Below are 16,422 nucleotides of genomic sequence, written 5' to 3' on the forward strand. Positions count from 1 at the left end.
TGGAGGCTGAACAGGTTCAGGCCCCGTAGCCTCTCCTCATAGGGCCTGCCCTGTTGTCCCCTGATCATATGAGTGGCCCTCCTCTGGACCCTCTCCATGCTGTCAACATCCCTCTTGAAGTGTGAGGCCCAGCAGCAGAAGGGCTGGAAATATTTCTCTCAAGGTCTGATCCTTATTGAGTATAGGCTGCACTTGTTTGATGATTCTTCTAATTGGTTCAAATGCGGGGTGGTAGGTGACTACCATGGTTGTGTGGTCACGGGCCGGAAAGGTAGGGGATGCTTTTTGTCTTGTAGCAGGTAACCAGGTGGCTCTTTCAAAGATATAGTCTGTTTCTCTACTGGAGTGTCCTAGTGATGATGGAACAGTTATCATTACACCCGCAGTTCAGAAATTCCCCATTGCCTAAGAGAACCTGCTAGGTGCATTTGGATAAACAAACTGAATAGAAACAGATACTGCTGTCAGTTGCATTTATATCAATCCGACTTCACAAAGTTGCTCTTGTGTCACAATGATTTAACCGAGAGGAAATCTGTTTTTTATGCCATAAATCCCTACTTCTAAAACATATGAGCCTCTCTTCCATATTATTTTGAATTGCAATATATATGTCTACACCCAAATGAAGAATGTAGGATATCCTTGCGCATCATCAAGGTGTGTGAAGACTCAGCTCAAGAAAATAAAGCAATGCATCATCTGAAGACATTTTCAATATAATGATGAGAAGTTCATCATATTTATACATATTCAACATCTATACACATCCATAAGCATTCAACAGACAGCACAATCTTGCAAATTAATTACACTAATACAGACAGACTGAGCTAACTCCCTGGTCCCTCCTCTTGAACAAAATTGAAAATTTAAAGTTCTCAGGCAACCTTTCTGGAATGAGGTTTAAACTCCAACAAGGATTTAGGGTCACTCGCACTGACTTCAGCTGACAAGTCAGGTCCTAAAATATATATTGTTAACAGGCATTACTGGGTCTCTTTTTTTCTATACTGTGAATGAATATGAAGAGAGAGAAAATAGGCCAAAACAGACCAAAAAGGAAATGATTCAGCCTACCATACCATTTTATTGCGGCCTACCGTGCCTTTTTTATTCCGAAGACAGTATGGTATACAAGTACAGTAGCTACTAATCCTTATTCATGTTACATCATCAATATTGTAAAAATAGAGGAACTATATAAAAAACAACTATTGCTATCTTGTTATCATCAGTGAACAAAGCATATAAAATAAAGCCAGGCTGGGACCCGCCAGCACTTTAAGAAAGAATGACCAGGGCTCAAACCTATCTATATTTTATTTACTTCCATGTCATGCTACTGAAATAAACAGGTTTCTTTATTCAAGTCATAGAGGCCTACACTGCAAGTATTCTGCTTCAAAAAAACACAAAATACAGAGTACCCCTCCAATCTATTAAGGGTTTTTGGTCTACGATTTTAGTCCTTTCAGGCTTGTTGGGCATTTCTTTTAACATATACGCAAAACTGAAGGGGGCACATTTTAAAATGATTTTAACCTAAACATATCTGAAAAAGACTGAACTGAAACCCACACACACACACACTGCAAAAGCAATCTTTTAACAAAAAATAGATCAATGAAATCTCTCCCTCCCTCTGTGTATTCCAAGCCCTTCTTAGGAGGGAAGTCTGATATTTGGACTTTTCAAAATATAATAAATAAGGAAGTCTCTGTGAATATGGGTTTGATGCTGTTAATAACTGCCCCCTCTAGTGTCTCACTGGAATCAGGAGAAATGCATCTCAATGGGAATGGAGCATTTTGCACCACCAGGCTCTATTTGACCTTGGCAAAATTTCAGGTTTAGTTATAACAAGATTTCAAAGATATATATTGTTTTGCAAAAGCATGCCAAGCATTAAATAACTCATAGCATCAGGTATCTAGTGAATGGAAATCTCTTTTTGTCTCCCAACTACAATGAGGTCTCATCACTTGAATCCTTACCTGCTAAGGCCTTAATACGAGATCGCTCAAACAGTCGCGCAGAGCTATTCTCATTGTCCCAGTCATCGACATCCCACCGGTTGTTGACATCACTGTACTGCTGTTGTATTTCAATATTGTCATAGTCTGTTGCTACTGTCGTCGTCATCTTGAACACTTCTAACCTGACCTCAGCATCAGCTTCTCCTTAAAAAAATTCTGTTGAAAGGGGAAAAAAAACAAACAAACAGACACAAAGTCAGGGCTTTTGGTTTCAAAACAAAAAACAGAAAAACAACTATTGCTTCTATTTCATAAGCATCAGAGCTAACCCCTGTAGATTTCAGAAGACACAAAAGCTTCCCAGTCTAGAAACACAGCAAAACATTTATTTCCTGTAACTTCATAAAGAAGGTACTGCTTTCCTGAAAGAATTTTAAGATTTCACCCATGCCAGTAGCTGGTCATGCATTTGCAGAGCCTTCATACCTCTTTACATATAAAGAGAATGTGCATCTGCCGAATGGCACAATAAAGACACAACAATGGCACAATTTTCACAGTTTCTATTTTCATAGACACTGGTCTGCATGACATGCTTATGAAACAAGACTAAGGCATGCTGACTGCAGTCAGCCCACAAAAAGCCCTAGCATTTACCCATGTGCACCAAGCCACATGATGCTACCCAAGAAGGAGTACAAGGAAGGTGTTAAATCGTCCGGGGGGTGGGGGGGAGGCCAAACATCCTATTGACTGTTACACTAGCAGCATATTATTACACACTTTGCATCAGTAACTTCTGGTTTGGCAGTATGGAACCAAGGCTCTACCCATTTTCCCCCACCTGCTTAGGGTGCAGTAGCAACTCTGCAGTGCTTGGTTACCCCAAGATGCCCAAAACTAAACCCCAACAAAATAAATCCTTACTCCTTATTTACGCCCATCTACTACTGTGCTGCCCAAGCCAAAATCTGACCTGATGAGCTACCTCTCATAGTACCACTGGGAAAGTGCAAGTGTAACACCTGCTTTTGATAAGGAAAAACCATGCACACAAAATACATAATATAATAATATACATCTATTATATATAGTGTATATATAACATACACATCACACTTTACCAAGAAAATTGCATTATTTACAAATGAACTGTGTAGACGTATGCAGAACATTTCTCCTGAACTGTGCCCAACATGCACAAGGCAATGAATAAACATGCAAAAGATCAAAAAGAAAGGTAAAAGGCAATGCACAATTCCCTTCCTAAGACACTGACAGCGATAAAATCTATAAGCATGAAAATATGAATAAAGAAGGGACAAAAGCCAATGCAAATAGGATATCAGGATTACAAACAGGGTAGCCTTAATAATTACTTAATAAACTCTCTAGTTTTATGACTTCACCACCACTACACCAACAATTTCTATAACCCATTGCATTACACCAGTAACAAAATAGCAAGCCAATTACTATTCGAAGCCTGAAGTCCTCCCTTGGCACTACAGGTTTTAAATTCAATGGATGCTTACCTTAGTAAGGAGTGCACTGTCAAGGCCAACAGTGTAAACTAATAATTCAATAGGCAAGAGTGGACTGGGATGAAGTTTACATATTTTAGACTTATTGTGACATTACAAAAGCATCATTAAATGTCCACAGACAGACTTTACAGGGCTTTAGGACAACACAGAGTTTGACTATCATTATTGTCACATAATTTTCACATAGTAAAGGATTCCAAATGACACAGCAGTCAGGAAAGAAATACTTAAAACCTACAGCCAATGGTCAATATAGTAAAAACCCTCTATGAACCTTCCAGGGACAAAACTGAAGCCAATGCCTTCAGACTGGTCTAGCTATCTGGTGCCACCTACTGGCACTGGAAAGGGAATGCAGTATCAACAAACATGCAAAAGATGATTACGGCTCTACTGTGAAGCCAGATTATAAAATCTCCCAAAATATTTTTGAGGATATATGGATGGTTTTACCAGACCCAGAATCATTCCTTCAAGTTTTGACATTTTGCAAGCTTCCAAAATCCATTTCACGGAAAAATATATTTACCTTTACTGTTCTGGAAATTAGACGCATTAACTTTCCAGACAACTGTGCTAGGATAAAATGTCTCTTTCATTTTCCATTATCACACACTCCAGGTTTCCTCTGGTCTTTACTTGCAAAAGTAATCCCTTTATTTTACACAAAAGGCAAGGATACCACATTTAAATCTGTTGTATAAGAAACTATTATTGGAGAGTGTTTACAAGCTATTCAACCTTTGTAAAAGGTGGGAAGGAATCTGTTTAGATACAGTACACTGAAACTGAATGGGCACATCTATACATGCATTAACGCACTTTAGTTAATCAAGTACCTCCACTGTTAGGGCGCACCTACGCATGCACTTTAATGCACACTATCCTATTTTATGTGCATTAAAGCATCATTTTAAAAAACTGTGCTATTTAATTAATGTGCTATTTAGTTACTATACATTAAAGTAGGTTAATGCACACTAAGTATCACTTAAAAAGCGTGTTCTTTAGTTAACGCACATTAACATAGGTAAATGCACATTTTGTTAGTACCTCACAATGGAAGTACTAGATTTATTGCACGTTAACTAACGCATGGTAACGCACATATAGACATGCCCTTACAGTGTTTTTACACATGGTCCAGGAGTGGGGGGGAAGGGGGCCACTTTAATTAAAAGCACCCAGAGCATCTCGTGTATCAATGTCCCTATGCTGAATGTCTGCTGCCATTTTTGTAGCACAGAGTAGCTGTTACACAAGACATGGGAGGCTGCTAGAGTGTGGTAGTTGCCACACTCCAGCAGACTTGACTGACTCTGCACTGACTTGCTAGTATTTCAGCAAACTGAAGCAGCCTCTCTGTTTGTGTACAGGACATTTTTACACATGCTCTGGGACCCATAAGGCATTTTTACATGTGCTTTGGGACATGGCCCCAAGCACTTTAATTAGAGAACTGTGCTAATTAAAAATGCCCATTCGTTACATGCATCAGCGTCCCCACATGTCCCTGAGCTGAAAAAAAGGCAGCAGGGCACTCTGAACTAAAGCTCATTGAACTTGTTTATTTCAAAGCGCCTTGCTGCCATTTTTTCAGCATGGGGATGCACAAGGATGCTGATATACATGACATGGAAGGCTGCCAGAGCGCGTCAATTTCCATGCTCCAGCAGACTTGACTGAGTCTGCTCCAACTCACTGGATTTTCAGCGCATTGGAGCAGGCTCCCTGCACATTTATACAAGCCCTTAGGTACTAGTAAAATAAGCATTAGCCTGTCTTAATGCACATTAACTAAAGAGCATGTTTTTTAAGTGACACTTAATGCGCATTATTATCCTATTTTAATGCGCGTTATCTAAATAGCACAGCTTTTTAGTGATACTGTAATGCGCACTAAAGCGCACTTGTAGATGCGCCCACTGAAACAATGTGTTCTAGAAAGACCTTCTAAAAATCATGTTCCTGCATTTTATATTTTTGAGCTGACAATTTCCAGTAGGAAACTCTGAAAATGGATCTCTCTCAGCTTGAGAAACTTAAAAGCTATTTCTACTGCAACCCATAAGTAGGTGGACACATGGGAGAATGAAGACAGAAAAGAAAGATAAGGCATAACACCATGTGGCAAGAATGCAGTAATAATTGGAAACTAATTCTGATGTCACTTACGGCCTGATCCAGAACCAAACAAATGATTCCCACTGACTTTAGCAGGCTTTAGATCAAGCTTATACAACAAACACAAATCATAGTTAAACCTACTGAAGACGGAGTCCAATTATACCAACATAACTATGACTAGAAAGCTGGGGAAAAATGTTTTACATAGCATCAATTTAGACCACATCTCAGCTACATTGGCCCAGGTCTCTCGGATACAAAACTGGAGCCTAATTGCCTCATTCCTGGCAGAGTTCTCAGAACTACGACCCTTTCCCCAAAGGTCATAAACACAGTTTTTTAAAGCAGCAATTCTAAACACAGAAATAAAAACAGTGAACTTGAGCAGCTCAACTTAATTCCATACTAATCTACCATACGTTTTCAGGGCTAGGATACTGAATCTATTTTTGTATCCTCTGTATAACTATGTACGTAGTTTAAATTCTGAATGATTTTCTAACACCTAATATGTATCCTTCATGCTCCCATGTCCCCCTTTTTAATTAACCGAGCCTAATATATTCCTGGCGAAGTTGTTCTAAGACTGAGTTGGGCCCATTATCTCAAACCTTCTCGACTGGACAATCTGCATCTTCCTTCTGCTCCCATATGGTTGCTGTATAAAACAGGCTTTTTTAAAAGAGGCATTTCACTCACAGAAAGCACTCTTTCTGGCATGCAGACTTAGTAATATAGGGCCAGGTAGAAATGCACACAGAGGAAAGAGATGGCAGAGAAAAAAATAGAGCACCTTGCAGAAAAGGTGTTCCATAGATACTTCTCAAGTAAATCTCAAGATGTTATCCTCCTGCAGTAGTCAGCCTTGGTGAGGCCGCAGCTGGAGTACTGCATCCAGTTCTGGGCTCTGCAATTCAAGAAGGATGTCGAGAAGCTTGAGAGAGTCCAGAGGAGAGCCACATGCATGATCAGAGGGCAAGAGAACAGGCCTTATGAAGAGAGACTGAGAGCCACAGGACTCTTCGGCCTGGAAAAGCGTAGGCTCAAGGGGTACCTGGTGGCTACTTATAAGTACATAAGGGGTATATATCAGGACCTGGGAGAACGTCTGTTCAGAACACCCCAAGAAAAAACAAGGACCAATGGTCATAAACTTTTCCAAGCCCCCAGGACCTGGAATAGATTCCCTCCAGAAGTAGTATAGGCACCTACTCTGGACTCATTTAAGAAACAATTGGACGCTTATCTTGCTGGGATCATTTGACCCTAGCTGACTTCCTGCCCCTGGGGCAGGGGGCTGGACTTGATGATCTTCAAGGTCCTTTCCAGCCCTAATGTCTATGAAATCTATGAAAAGCTCTCTGGTGCCACAAGCAGAAATTTTAGTTTGGGTACAGTGTAGAACAACTGTTTCTCACCTGCTTCCATTTCAAGACACAACTAATTTGGCAGCCATTAGCTCTTTAAAATACTACTATGGGGAGGAAAAAAGCTTTAAAAACACATACAAATAATCATTTTCCTTGTATATTTTTGTGCAAGCAACTGTGTTTCCAGGTGCAGCCCTGGTCCAGCACTAAACCATGAGTGATTCTAGGGAAGGAAGCTAACTAGGAGAGTGAGGTGGAGTTTATGCGTTTTTTTATTTTATACTCAGATGCACTCTAGCATTCCTAAACTGTAAGTTCTACTTCTAAAAGATATCAGTCCCTATTCAAAAACTGGAAACACAAGTATTTGTCACTTGTATTTAAAAGAGAAAAATATTTGAAAATACTTTTGGTGTTTTGGAAGTATGAGTTTATCAATAATTTTACACATAACATGACCATTCACTCATAATAACAGTCGAACATTTAACAGACACATGCTGAAAAGGCTTAAAATATATATTTCAATGCCAGCATGTTATTGTTACAAGGCTTCCACTTGACCATTTCAATTACTCAGCTCTCCACTGCTTGATGATTTCAGCAAGTGTTTTGTGAGCATAGAGTTGCACGATTGAACTATATTGTCAGCATAAAACAGGAGGAAGTTGTATTGTTTGCCATTAGCTTACTGCAGCACTCTCCAATCACGTGTAAAGTATGTCTGGTAAAATGGTCACACCAAATCATTATAAAGTATATGACAGTGGAGCTCAACCTTTGACAGTGACAGGCTGGATGCCTGCAACCCAGCTGCGCTGCGGGCCACCACTCCTCTCTGGTAGGGGAGGGGAGAAGGGAGAGGCCAAGAGAGCTTACCTGCCAGCTGCAACAGGGATCAGCACAGTGCAGGACAGGGAAGGGGATCCATCAGGTCCAGCAGCTTGTTGCTGATTCCCCATGTTGCAGGCTGGATTGAGTCACTTTTGGGGATGGATCTAGTTGATCTAATAAAAGATATCACCTCTTCCACGAGTTATGATTCCTTTTGCCTCTAGACCAATAAGGCTACAACCTAGATACCAGATACACTAGGAAGTGCTTTAACATAAGAAAGATTTTGCGCAAGCAGATAATACAACCTCCCTAAACATCCCAGCATTAAACTGAAATACCAATCTAGCAAAGCAATGTACTTTATTAAGAGCAGAACAGAATCGATTTAGTTCTCAAATATCACTTGTATCCTTACTACACAGAACTTCAGAAATACATATCTACACACAGATTAGGATAAATAAAAGTACTCTGAGAGAAAGACTTAACAGAGACCTTGGCCCTATGCCTCCTCAAGATGGAAGGATTTTCATTTTTATGCTACTACTACTTGGAGTGCATACACTGGTGATACATAACTTCTAGGGAGAATGCTCGAGTCCTCTCCATAGGGTTTGTAAAAGGGATAGGAGGTGGACACGGGGGTTTCCCACCCACCTTGTGCCCTGCACACCCCTATGTTAGACCTATGCTCTTGTCAAGCTTTAGAGGCAAAATAGGAGATATCAAGGAGGACATCCTGGTCCTACCTAAGTCAAAAGTTTTACACTGCCTTCCACATGACTATGATTTCATCCCCGATATTCAGTTTTGCTCCTTTTAGTATTAACATTTGCAGGTAGATTGATACGTACCAGAAACATGACTGAAATTAATCACGTTATCAAACTGGAATCAGTTCTACATGTGTAGTATCCCTAAGGATTTTCTCCCTGAGCCTTTTACAGAAGTTGCTTTTCTATTTTACTGGCTGTGGCAGGGGCACCACCAGGGCCAGGTGGGTGAGGCCCACTCAACAACACCCCTCCCCAGAAGCATTACAGACATGGCACAGTGTACACACCCTTAAATACTGATCAAATGTACCAATTAAAAGTTCATAAAAGAGGCAGAAGTTCTGCCTGACTTCAGACTAATGTGGCTAAGTCCCTCTCAGAGTTAACAGAAGTCAGGCATCTTTGTTTACCAGATATCTAGCATGTATTAGAAGAGTTGCATTTTAGAGAATGCAATCAAGATTTACACAACTTGCAAAAGAGCATTTTCATTTAGGAAATTTACTTGTTCTTGTTCATTTAACAACATTCTGATATTCATACTTCATTAACACATTCCCCGCTCAACATAAGTATCAAGTAAAATTATTTTTACAACATGCATAACTTTCTAGTTTTCCATCTGATGGCAAACTAAGAAAATGATGCAGAATTGCCAAAGAACCTAAAATATACAGCTTCACATCTCAGATACTAAATCCTGACCATAATTTGCAAAAAAAATTATTGAATTTTTATTACCTGTCTTAATAATCAAATGTAACATTATCATCTCTTCTCCAACTTTCACATTAGTATCAAAAAGATTTCAACAGAACATATATAAATAAATAAATAAATCAAGCCATTTCATTTCAAGGCATTCTTTAAAATATAAACATTTTTCTTTTCCTGGCATTACCTTCAAAAAGAATAAACGGCTTATAAAACAAAATCAACTACCAGGAAGAACATCTCTCATACAACTTTCAAAAGCAATTTCTTAGGGTCAGACCCTTTGTATTTACTTCCATACATAAACTAGATTCTGCTGTGTTTGTTTCTCAAAAAACAGAATATAAGCAATTTTATTCAGACCATCTGAAGAAAGAATTTATTTTTTAAAAATCCTGGTTACTGGTGGTAATTTAGATTGTTGTATTTTAATAGGACGAGGATTATAGCCACTATACTTCTGGCAAAACCACATCTCACTTTACTTCCTAAGACTTCTATTTGTCTTGACAAAATAATATTTACTTTAAGAAGTTATTATGCCTTTATAAAATGTCCTAAGCTATAGCCGGTTTCAGGTTGCTCTTACTACCTGAGGATCTACCAAGAGATTTTCTGATGTTATGATCCAGTTAACTGTATTTTGAACATCAATCCCAAATGGTCTCATTACTTATGTAAATAAAATACTCCCTGGTTAACACACTACTCAACCAATTGTATTTGCCTGACATACTTTAAATAAACTATGTAGGTTTGGATGGTTGAAAGCACTGGAAATAAGATACAGAGACTTCCACCTGTAGGTTACCAGAACAAATGTGACCCAGGTCAGCTACGACCTTTAGAGTACTATGGTACCATAATACAATATGATAACATAAGAATATTATTGTCCAGACAATGAGTGTCTATCATTTTTCTACACATCAGGTATATGTGATACAGAAACTAGTATCACAACTAGCCTCCTTTTTTGGGCAGCCTCCTTAGAGAGGCCAGGTGCTGGCTGTGCTTAGAGAATCTTCCATCCTCTTTTCTTCACAAGATGTCCATCTGGGGCAGTAGGGACAAGCGTATTCTCCCACTCCCCAGACTAATCCTCTTCTGCTGACAAACAAAACGCTTGAACCTCAGGGCTTGTCAGTCCAGTTCTTTAGCAATCCATTCAGCTTACAAATCTCAATTTAAAAAGACAGAAAATCACATTTAATAGTAATTAAACTTCATATGGGCATTGATTAATATTCAGGTCCCTTCATCTAAGAAAAGCAAAACAGATCCTGAGGTTGCTTTTAAAGGTGCCACTTCCAAAGACCAATTTCTGTTTCTGCAGGAAACACACAATTTGTCTGGTGCCAAACTTTTACTTTAGGAGAAAGTTTAGGTTGCAAGCAGATCTACATTAACCTAAAAACAAGTTACAGATTGTAAAAGCAGGACAACAATCTATTTCCGTTTATGCATCTAAATCAGGGGTGGGTAAAATACAGCCCATGGGCCGAATCCAGCCCACTAACAGATTTGATCCAGCCCATGGGTGGATGGCCACCAACTCACTGGATCTGGCCTGCAGGTGGCTAGTAGCCACTACATAGTACCAGGTGGGCAGGACTGCTTCTGCCCAGCACCATCAGCATCAGCTGTGGACATGGACACAGGGGGCAGGTGGTGGAATTCAGGAGCCCCGATCCAGAACCTGCTAGTAGCATCCACAGCTGATGCCACTGCCCTCCCAGCATAGTGAAAGCTCCACCGGGAGCCCCCACCTGCAACTTTCCAGCAGGCAGGAGCTTCTGCAGCACTGGGTGGACAATAATGTCAGCTATGACACTGCTGGCAGTTTCTCTGTTGGGGCTCCAGAACCTGCTGGCTGCACCCACAGCTGATGCCGCCACCTGCCCGCCACAGCCTAAGTCTCGATATGGGTCCACAGCTGAGTTTCATGGCTCCTGGCAAAGTACAGCTCTGTCTGGGTTCTGGAAGGAGGGAGTGGAAGAAAGAGACAGAAAGGAAGAGAGTAGAGAAAAAAGAAGAGGCCCTCCCTTGACAAGTCCCCAAAGCTCATTAAGTAGCCCTCCAGCCAAAATAACTGCCCACCCAATCTAAATAGTAATTTTCTAGCCACATACCTTGCTATTTTTGTTCCTGCCTCCACTCTGTGAACCCAGAAGCATATGTGCATGAGCTATGCACAACAGGCTAACAACTGTCTAGGTACATCCATGGTTATATACACGTGTACCTCAATGGAAATCCAGGATAAAACAATAAGGGAGTGGGGCAAGCAGTGAAAGAGAAGGGCCCTCCTATTTTACCACCAATAGCTGAATGCTTAGGGAATTTTCCCAGGAAACAGGAGACCAAGATTTCAGTTGCCACCCCCCAGCCAGTGGGGGTCTGAACCTGCATCTGACCATATAGCACTGTGCCATAACCAAACCAAAGGTTCTGCACTAAGCAGTCCCCTCTTTCCAGTTCCCTTTTTTGAAGCTGAGCAACTGCACCTTGCATTTAAACAGTCACTGGACAAAACAGATGGCAAGCAAGGCATTAGGGAAGTTTCTGCCTCACTAGAAACAAGCACCAAGAATATCGCTTACTTGGCTAGAAAATGGCACTTCAGACACAAAAAGGGATATACAACCTTAGGACCACAACCTGGCAGTTAAACATCTATACACTATCTTATGCATCTGAAAACTTTGAAAACCAACCCTAAAAAATTCAGCTGCATGTCCAACATCACCATTACACTGCTTTTCTATACTGACACACTTGCCATATTTACTTTGAACAGGCTAGTCACCCCTCTGCCCACTCATTCAATCCAAAATAAACTGCAGAGCAGCCTGTAAACTGTGAATGTTTCTCAGCTGAAGGTGAGGACTTCTCCTTACCTCCATGGTACACTGTTTGGATACCACAACACCTTGTATATCTAGATCTACTGATGATGCAGAAGGCACCACTCATTATATGCTTGACATAGGGGATGGAGGCGAGGTCTTCTTTCTCTCTATGGCACAGACACCACATTTTCTCCCATTCATCTGTTAGTGAATGTTAGTCAGAAACTCTATGATTCAGGGACAGACAAGAGATCAGCATGTGGATCACACACATTTATGTAATGGCTTGTTTGCCAAACAGTCCTGAAAACCATCCCCTCCCTGATACAGACAGGAAGGGTGTGTACAGGCCATAAATATCACACAGCTTATGTTCCCACATAAGTGGAGCCTATACTCCAGGTCTCAAAACACAAACATTTCAAAGCCAGGAAAATCTGGAGTTAAATGGCTTTGTTCCTGCCTCCCCAGGATACATCATTCTAGGTGGGGTGCTGATAAGTATTAAAAATAACTGTAGAAAAATTCGGTAGTTTACTATAAACAAAGCTGTAGCACACAATGGACTTGTAAACCCACAGATTTTTCAAGATTGTAGTTTCAAGGCACCTGTGATCAATTTGGCCAAGTACAGACAGTTAAAAAGCCTGAGGCTGAATTGAGTCAGTCTTTGCAGGTCAGTCTAAGCTGCAAAGATTGAACTAATAAGCAAATAAACAGATGTTCACTTTTGATTCAGGAAATGCAGCCACATGCCCACAGTGGCTCAGGCCAGAAGCCAGCGGTCACTAGGGCATGGCTCTCTAGCACATAGCCAGCATGGGCTGTGTTCACTTTCTCTTTCTGCTGCCCCCAAGGTCTCTGGGATTTGCAGTCCACAATCACAGCAGCAGGACTCTGCAGCATTGCTCATCAATTCCACTTCCTGTTTCCAGGTGCTTCTGGGATTTGTAGTCCACAGTCACAGCCAACAGGGCAGGGAAGATCCATACTTGGGGGAAGGGAAGTCTACGCCCCCTTCCTGGCCTCAGACCCCATCAGGGGTTTATCTAGAGGAGTGGAGGGGGCAGTGAGTCAGCCCTCACTGCTCCAGTTTGGGAGCAGAGTGGTGCGGCCAGCCCTGCTCTATAGAGCAAACAGTACAGCCCAGCCCAGGGCTGCAAAATGCTGGGATGCCGGGGGACTGTGATTTAACTTGAACCAGGAAGGGGTCTGGAACAGAAGTTTCATAAACCGGTTTGACCCAAATCAGTCGTTTGATACTACATTCAACCAGGTTTATCTTAAACCAGTGTCAGCCATTTTGAAACTGGTCTATGTGCACTGAACTTTTATTCTGTTACAGGTTTAAACCAGTTTCTGATCATTTTAAACAGGTTTGTGTGTAACTTCTGTTTCTAGCCTTTGTGTAGAGCTGTGCTTCCCAACTAGTATGCCATCAGAAATGAACAGGTATGCCATGGCATTTTGCCATGGTAATGAGCTACAACAGATATGAGGATGGGGAATGCCTTAACAGGTGTGCCACAAAATATTTTTATTAATGTAAGTCTGCCTTGGGCTAGAAAAGGTTGAGAAAACACTAGTGTAGAGTATAAGACAAAACTTCACACTATCATAGCAAATACAGCACCTAAAACTCATCTCACAGCCTTCCTAATCTAGAGCACACAGTCACTCATAACTACTAAAAACAACTTAGTAAAACCACTGGGATGAGAATCCTGATGCCCCCACACGCTTATGCTGTTGCGTTTAATACCTGATGAAAGCTTATATCATCTGGCTCGATTGCCTACCTAACCCAGGCTATACAATTTCAAGTTACCCCTGGGCTACTTCACTAGAGAAGTAGGGATTCTTGGACTTTGTCCTGGAGATTTTAAAACAAGCCATTTAAACTACGAGATCAAATTCTCATCTGGGATAGGGCCTTTGATACACCAGGACATTTTCCCCAAATAGAAGGTTTTTAGTTCTAAAACCCTCATAAGACTCCTATTCTAAGTAACCTGAAACTTCAAAATAAGAACATAAGCACAGTGAAATTTAATATAGGCTGAGAGCAAAATCAGACCTGGAATGTATATTACTGAAGAAGATACAACCTAAGTCACTACCACATCCCAAAACATTTAACCTTTTGTGTTTTCAAAGTAATTTAAAATTAAAGCAATTTTTGTCCATCTGCTTAAGTTCAGGGAATACTGAGAATATTTTAGAATACCGAGTCCTTTACTAAAGTTTTTAAGCAAATATACAATATTAAACCTCTTCTGTTATTTATTTGTTTTCATTTAGGAATTACTGCCTTTCTTGAAAAGCTTATACCACTTCAATAAGAATCAGGTCCAAGGGTCAATGGAAATCCTTTCACTGATTTTTATATGTTCTAATTGGTTCATAACCCTTATAGAGTAGCACATAGGATATTCCACAGGGATAAGGTATGATGCATGCATCAAAAGAGGTCCTATACAAGTTGTAAACCCTTCTGTTTTAATGAAGGGTTACATCCCATTGGGCAGCGTTTTTCACCCTGTGGGTCATGCCCCAAAAGTGGGTCTCATGAACATATGAAAGGATCGTGAATAAACTTTAAAAATGGATTAATAAACTTTAAAAATGGATTCTCCTTTAAAGGAGAGACATGTGGGAAGCCATTGCTTTTCACCTGCAGGCTGGCAGAGTGCCCTGCTAGGGGTCCCCTGTGCGCCACATGCACATAACCCCCCACCCCACACACTGGGGAAGTGGGGGAGGGGGGCAGTGGGTTGGGAGTGAGGGGCATTGGGTCAGGGCTGGCTATTGATGTTTACAGATAGGTCCTGGTACAAAAAAGGTTGAGAACCACTGTCATGGGGATTATAAGCAGATTCAGCATCCATCCACTATTCTGTCCTGTTCTGAGAAACATCAGTGCAGGGACTTATACTGCAGGATAGTCCAAAGTGCTCAAGGTCAACCTAACTCTACTCTTACTGAAATCAATGAAAAACTGACACAGACTTCAATGTGAGCAGCAGTAAGCCAAATCTGAACACTTTCAAAATCATTCCTCCACTCTGCATTGGGTTATGGTCATCTGGCTAAGCGAATCACTGGCTAACTAAGAGCAGAAGCCCATAGGTTCTGGGCAGGTTGCCAATACAAGCCTCATCTAGGAAAATAATGGATGACCATGAGCTATCAATACTGCTTTAAATTCCTTTCCAGTTTCTGCACATATGATTACTCAATTTCTGCACCATAGTATATTATTTTCCTGCAAACATTTTAAAAGCAATTACATTTCTCCCTATAGGGGCAATGCCAGGAGAAGTAAGGCACACAATTTATAAGTTTCTACAAAACCCAGGACCAGTAATAAGAAAAGCCAAAGGACATATTTTTAATTAAAACTTGCAGGGTTTGTAGCCCAAACACTGCAGCCCTATGCTAGCACATGATGATACAAAAGCAAACGTGATAGAATCATTCCAAACTGAGAAGCAGAAAATAAACAGCAAAAATCAGGAACCGTCTCCTATATACTGACTAGCGTAAGAGCATTCTTACTTATAACTTGGGGTTTTTACATTTTTCCATAATGACAACTAAAATCAATTTTTAAAACTCTTTCAGATTTTGTTGCCTATGGTTTTTATTTGTAATAATATAGGTAAGCAAATTTATTTTCTAAAGTAATTCTCCCTTCTTTAATGCAATAGTTTATAGTCATATAAAATATAAATGGCAGAAATAATACAAATAAATGGTCTGTCACATACTGGTATCATATAATTTTTAAATAAACAACAAAAAAAAGAGACATTAATAAAATTTTTATCATACAAGAAAATTACAGTGCTTGTAAGTAAATAAGGAATAAAAATAAAACTTATTTGGAGTTAAATCAATGGAAGCTAGGGAAGCCCAGCCCTTGGATTATTGTACCAGGCCTTTCCTGCGCAGGTTTTCATTAATTAAATTGCTATTTACTCCACCCAGGGCTTCTGCAAGAGCAGTATAAAATGTATTGTTATGATGGAGAAGGAAGGAAGTGCAATTTTACTTAAAACCATCTCTGTCTCCATCTGTATGAATGGACTCCTGGCCTAGGTATAGACATTACACTCATACTGGTATAAGTAGGGACCTTATTCATATCGCAATTGCATGTATTTCCTGGAAATCGTGAAAATAGGGTGATTTCTGCGAAAGTTCATGGGGGGAAAAAA

General features: G+C 40.3%; 1 protein-coding gene across 1 annotated transcript in view; it reads right to left on the reverse strand.

The window, feature by feature from the left end:
• SPTBN1 (spectrin beta, non-erythrocytic 1) overlaps nt 1-2,195 on the reverse strand; it is a 135,820-nt gene extending 133,625 nt beyond the window's left edge. The window contains exon 1 of the mRNA XM_019549292.1: nt 1,998-2,195. Within this exon, the coding sequence (XP_019404837.1) occupies nt 1,998-2,145 (148 nt within the window). The 5' untranslated portion in view covers nt 2,146-2,195. The remainder of the gene's footprint in view (nt 1-1,997) is intronic.
• Between the last annotated feature and the right edge of the window lie 14,227 nt (nt 2,196-16,422).

This window comes from Crocodylus porosus, unplaced genomic scaffold (genome assembly GCF_001723895.1).
Source record: "Crocodylus porosus isolate Cpor-Errol unplaced genomic scaffold, CroPor_comp1, whole genome shotgun sequence".
NCBI classification, from domain to species: domain Eukaryota; kingdom Metazoa; phylum Chordata; order Crocodylia; family Crocodylidae; genus Crocodylus; species Crocodylus porosus.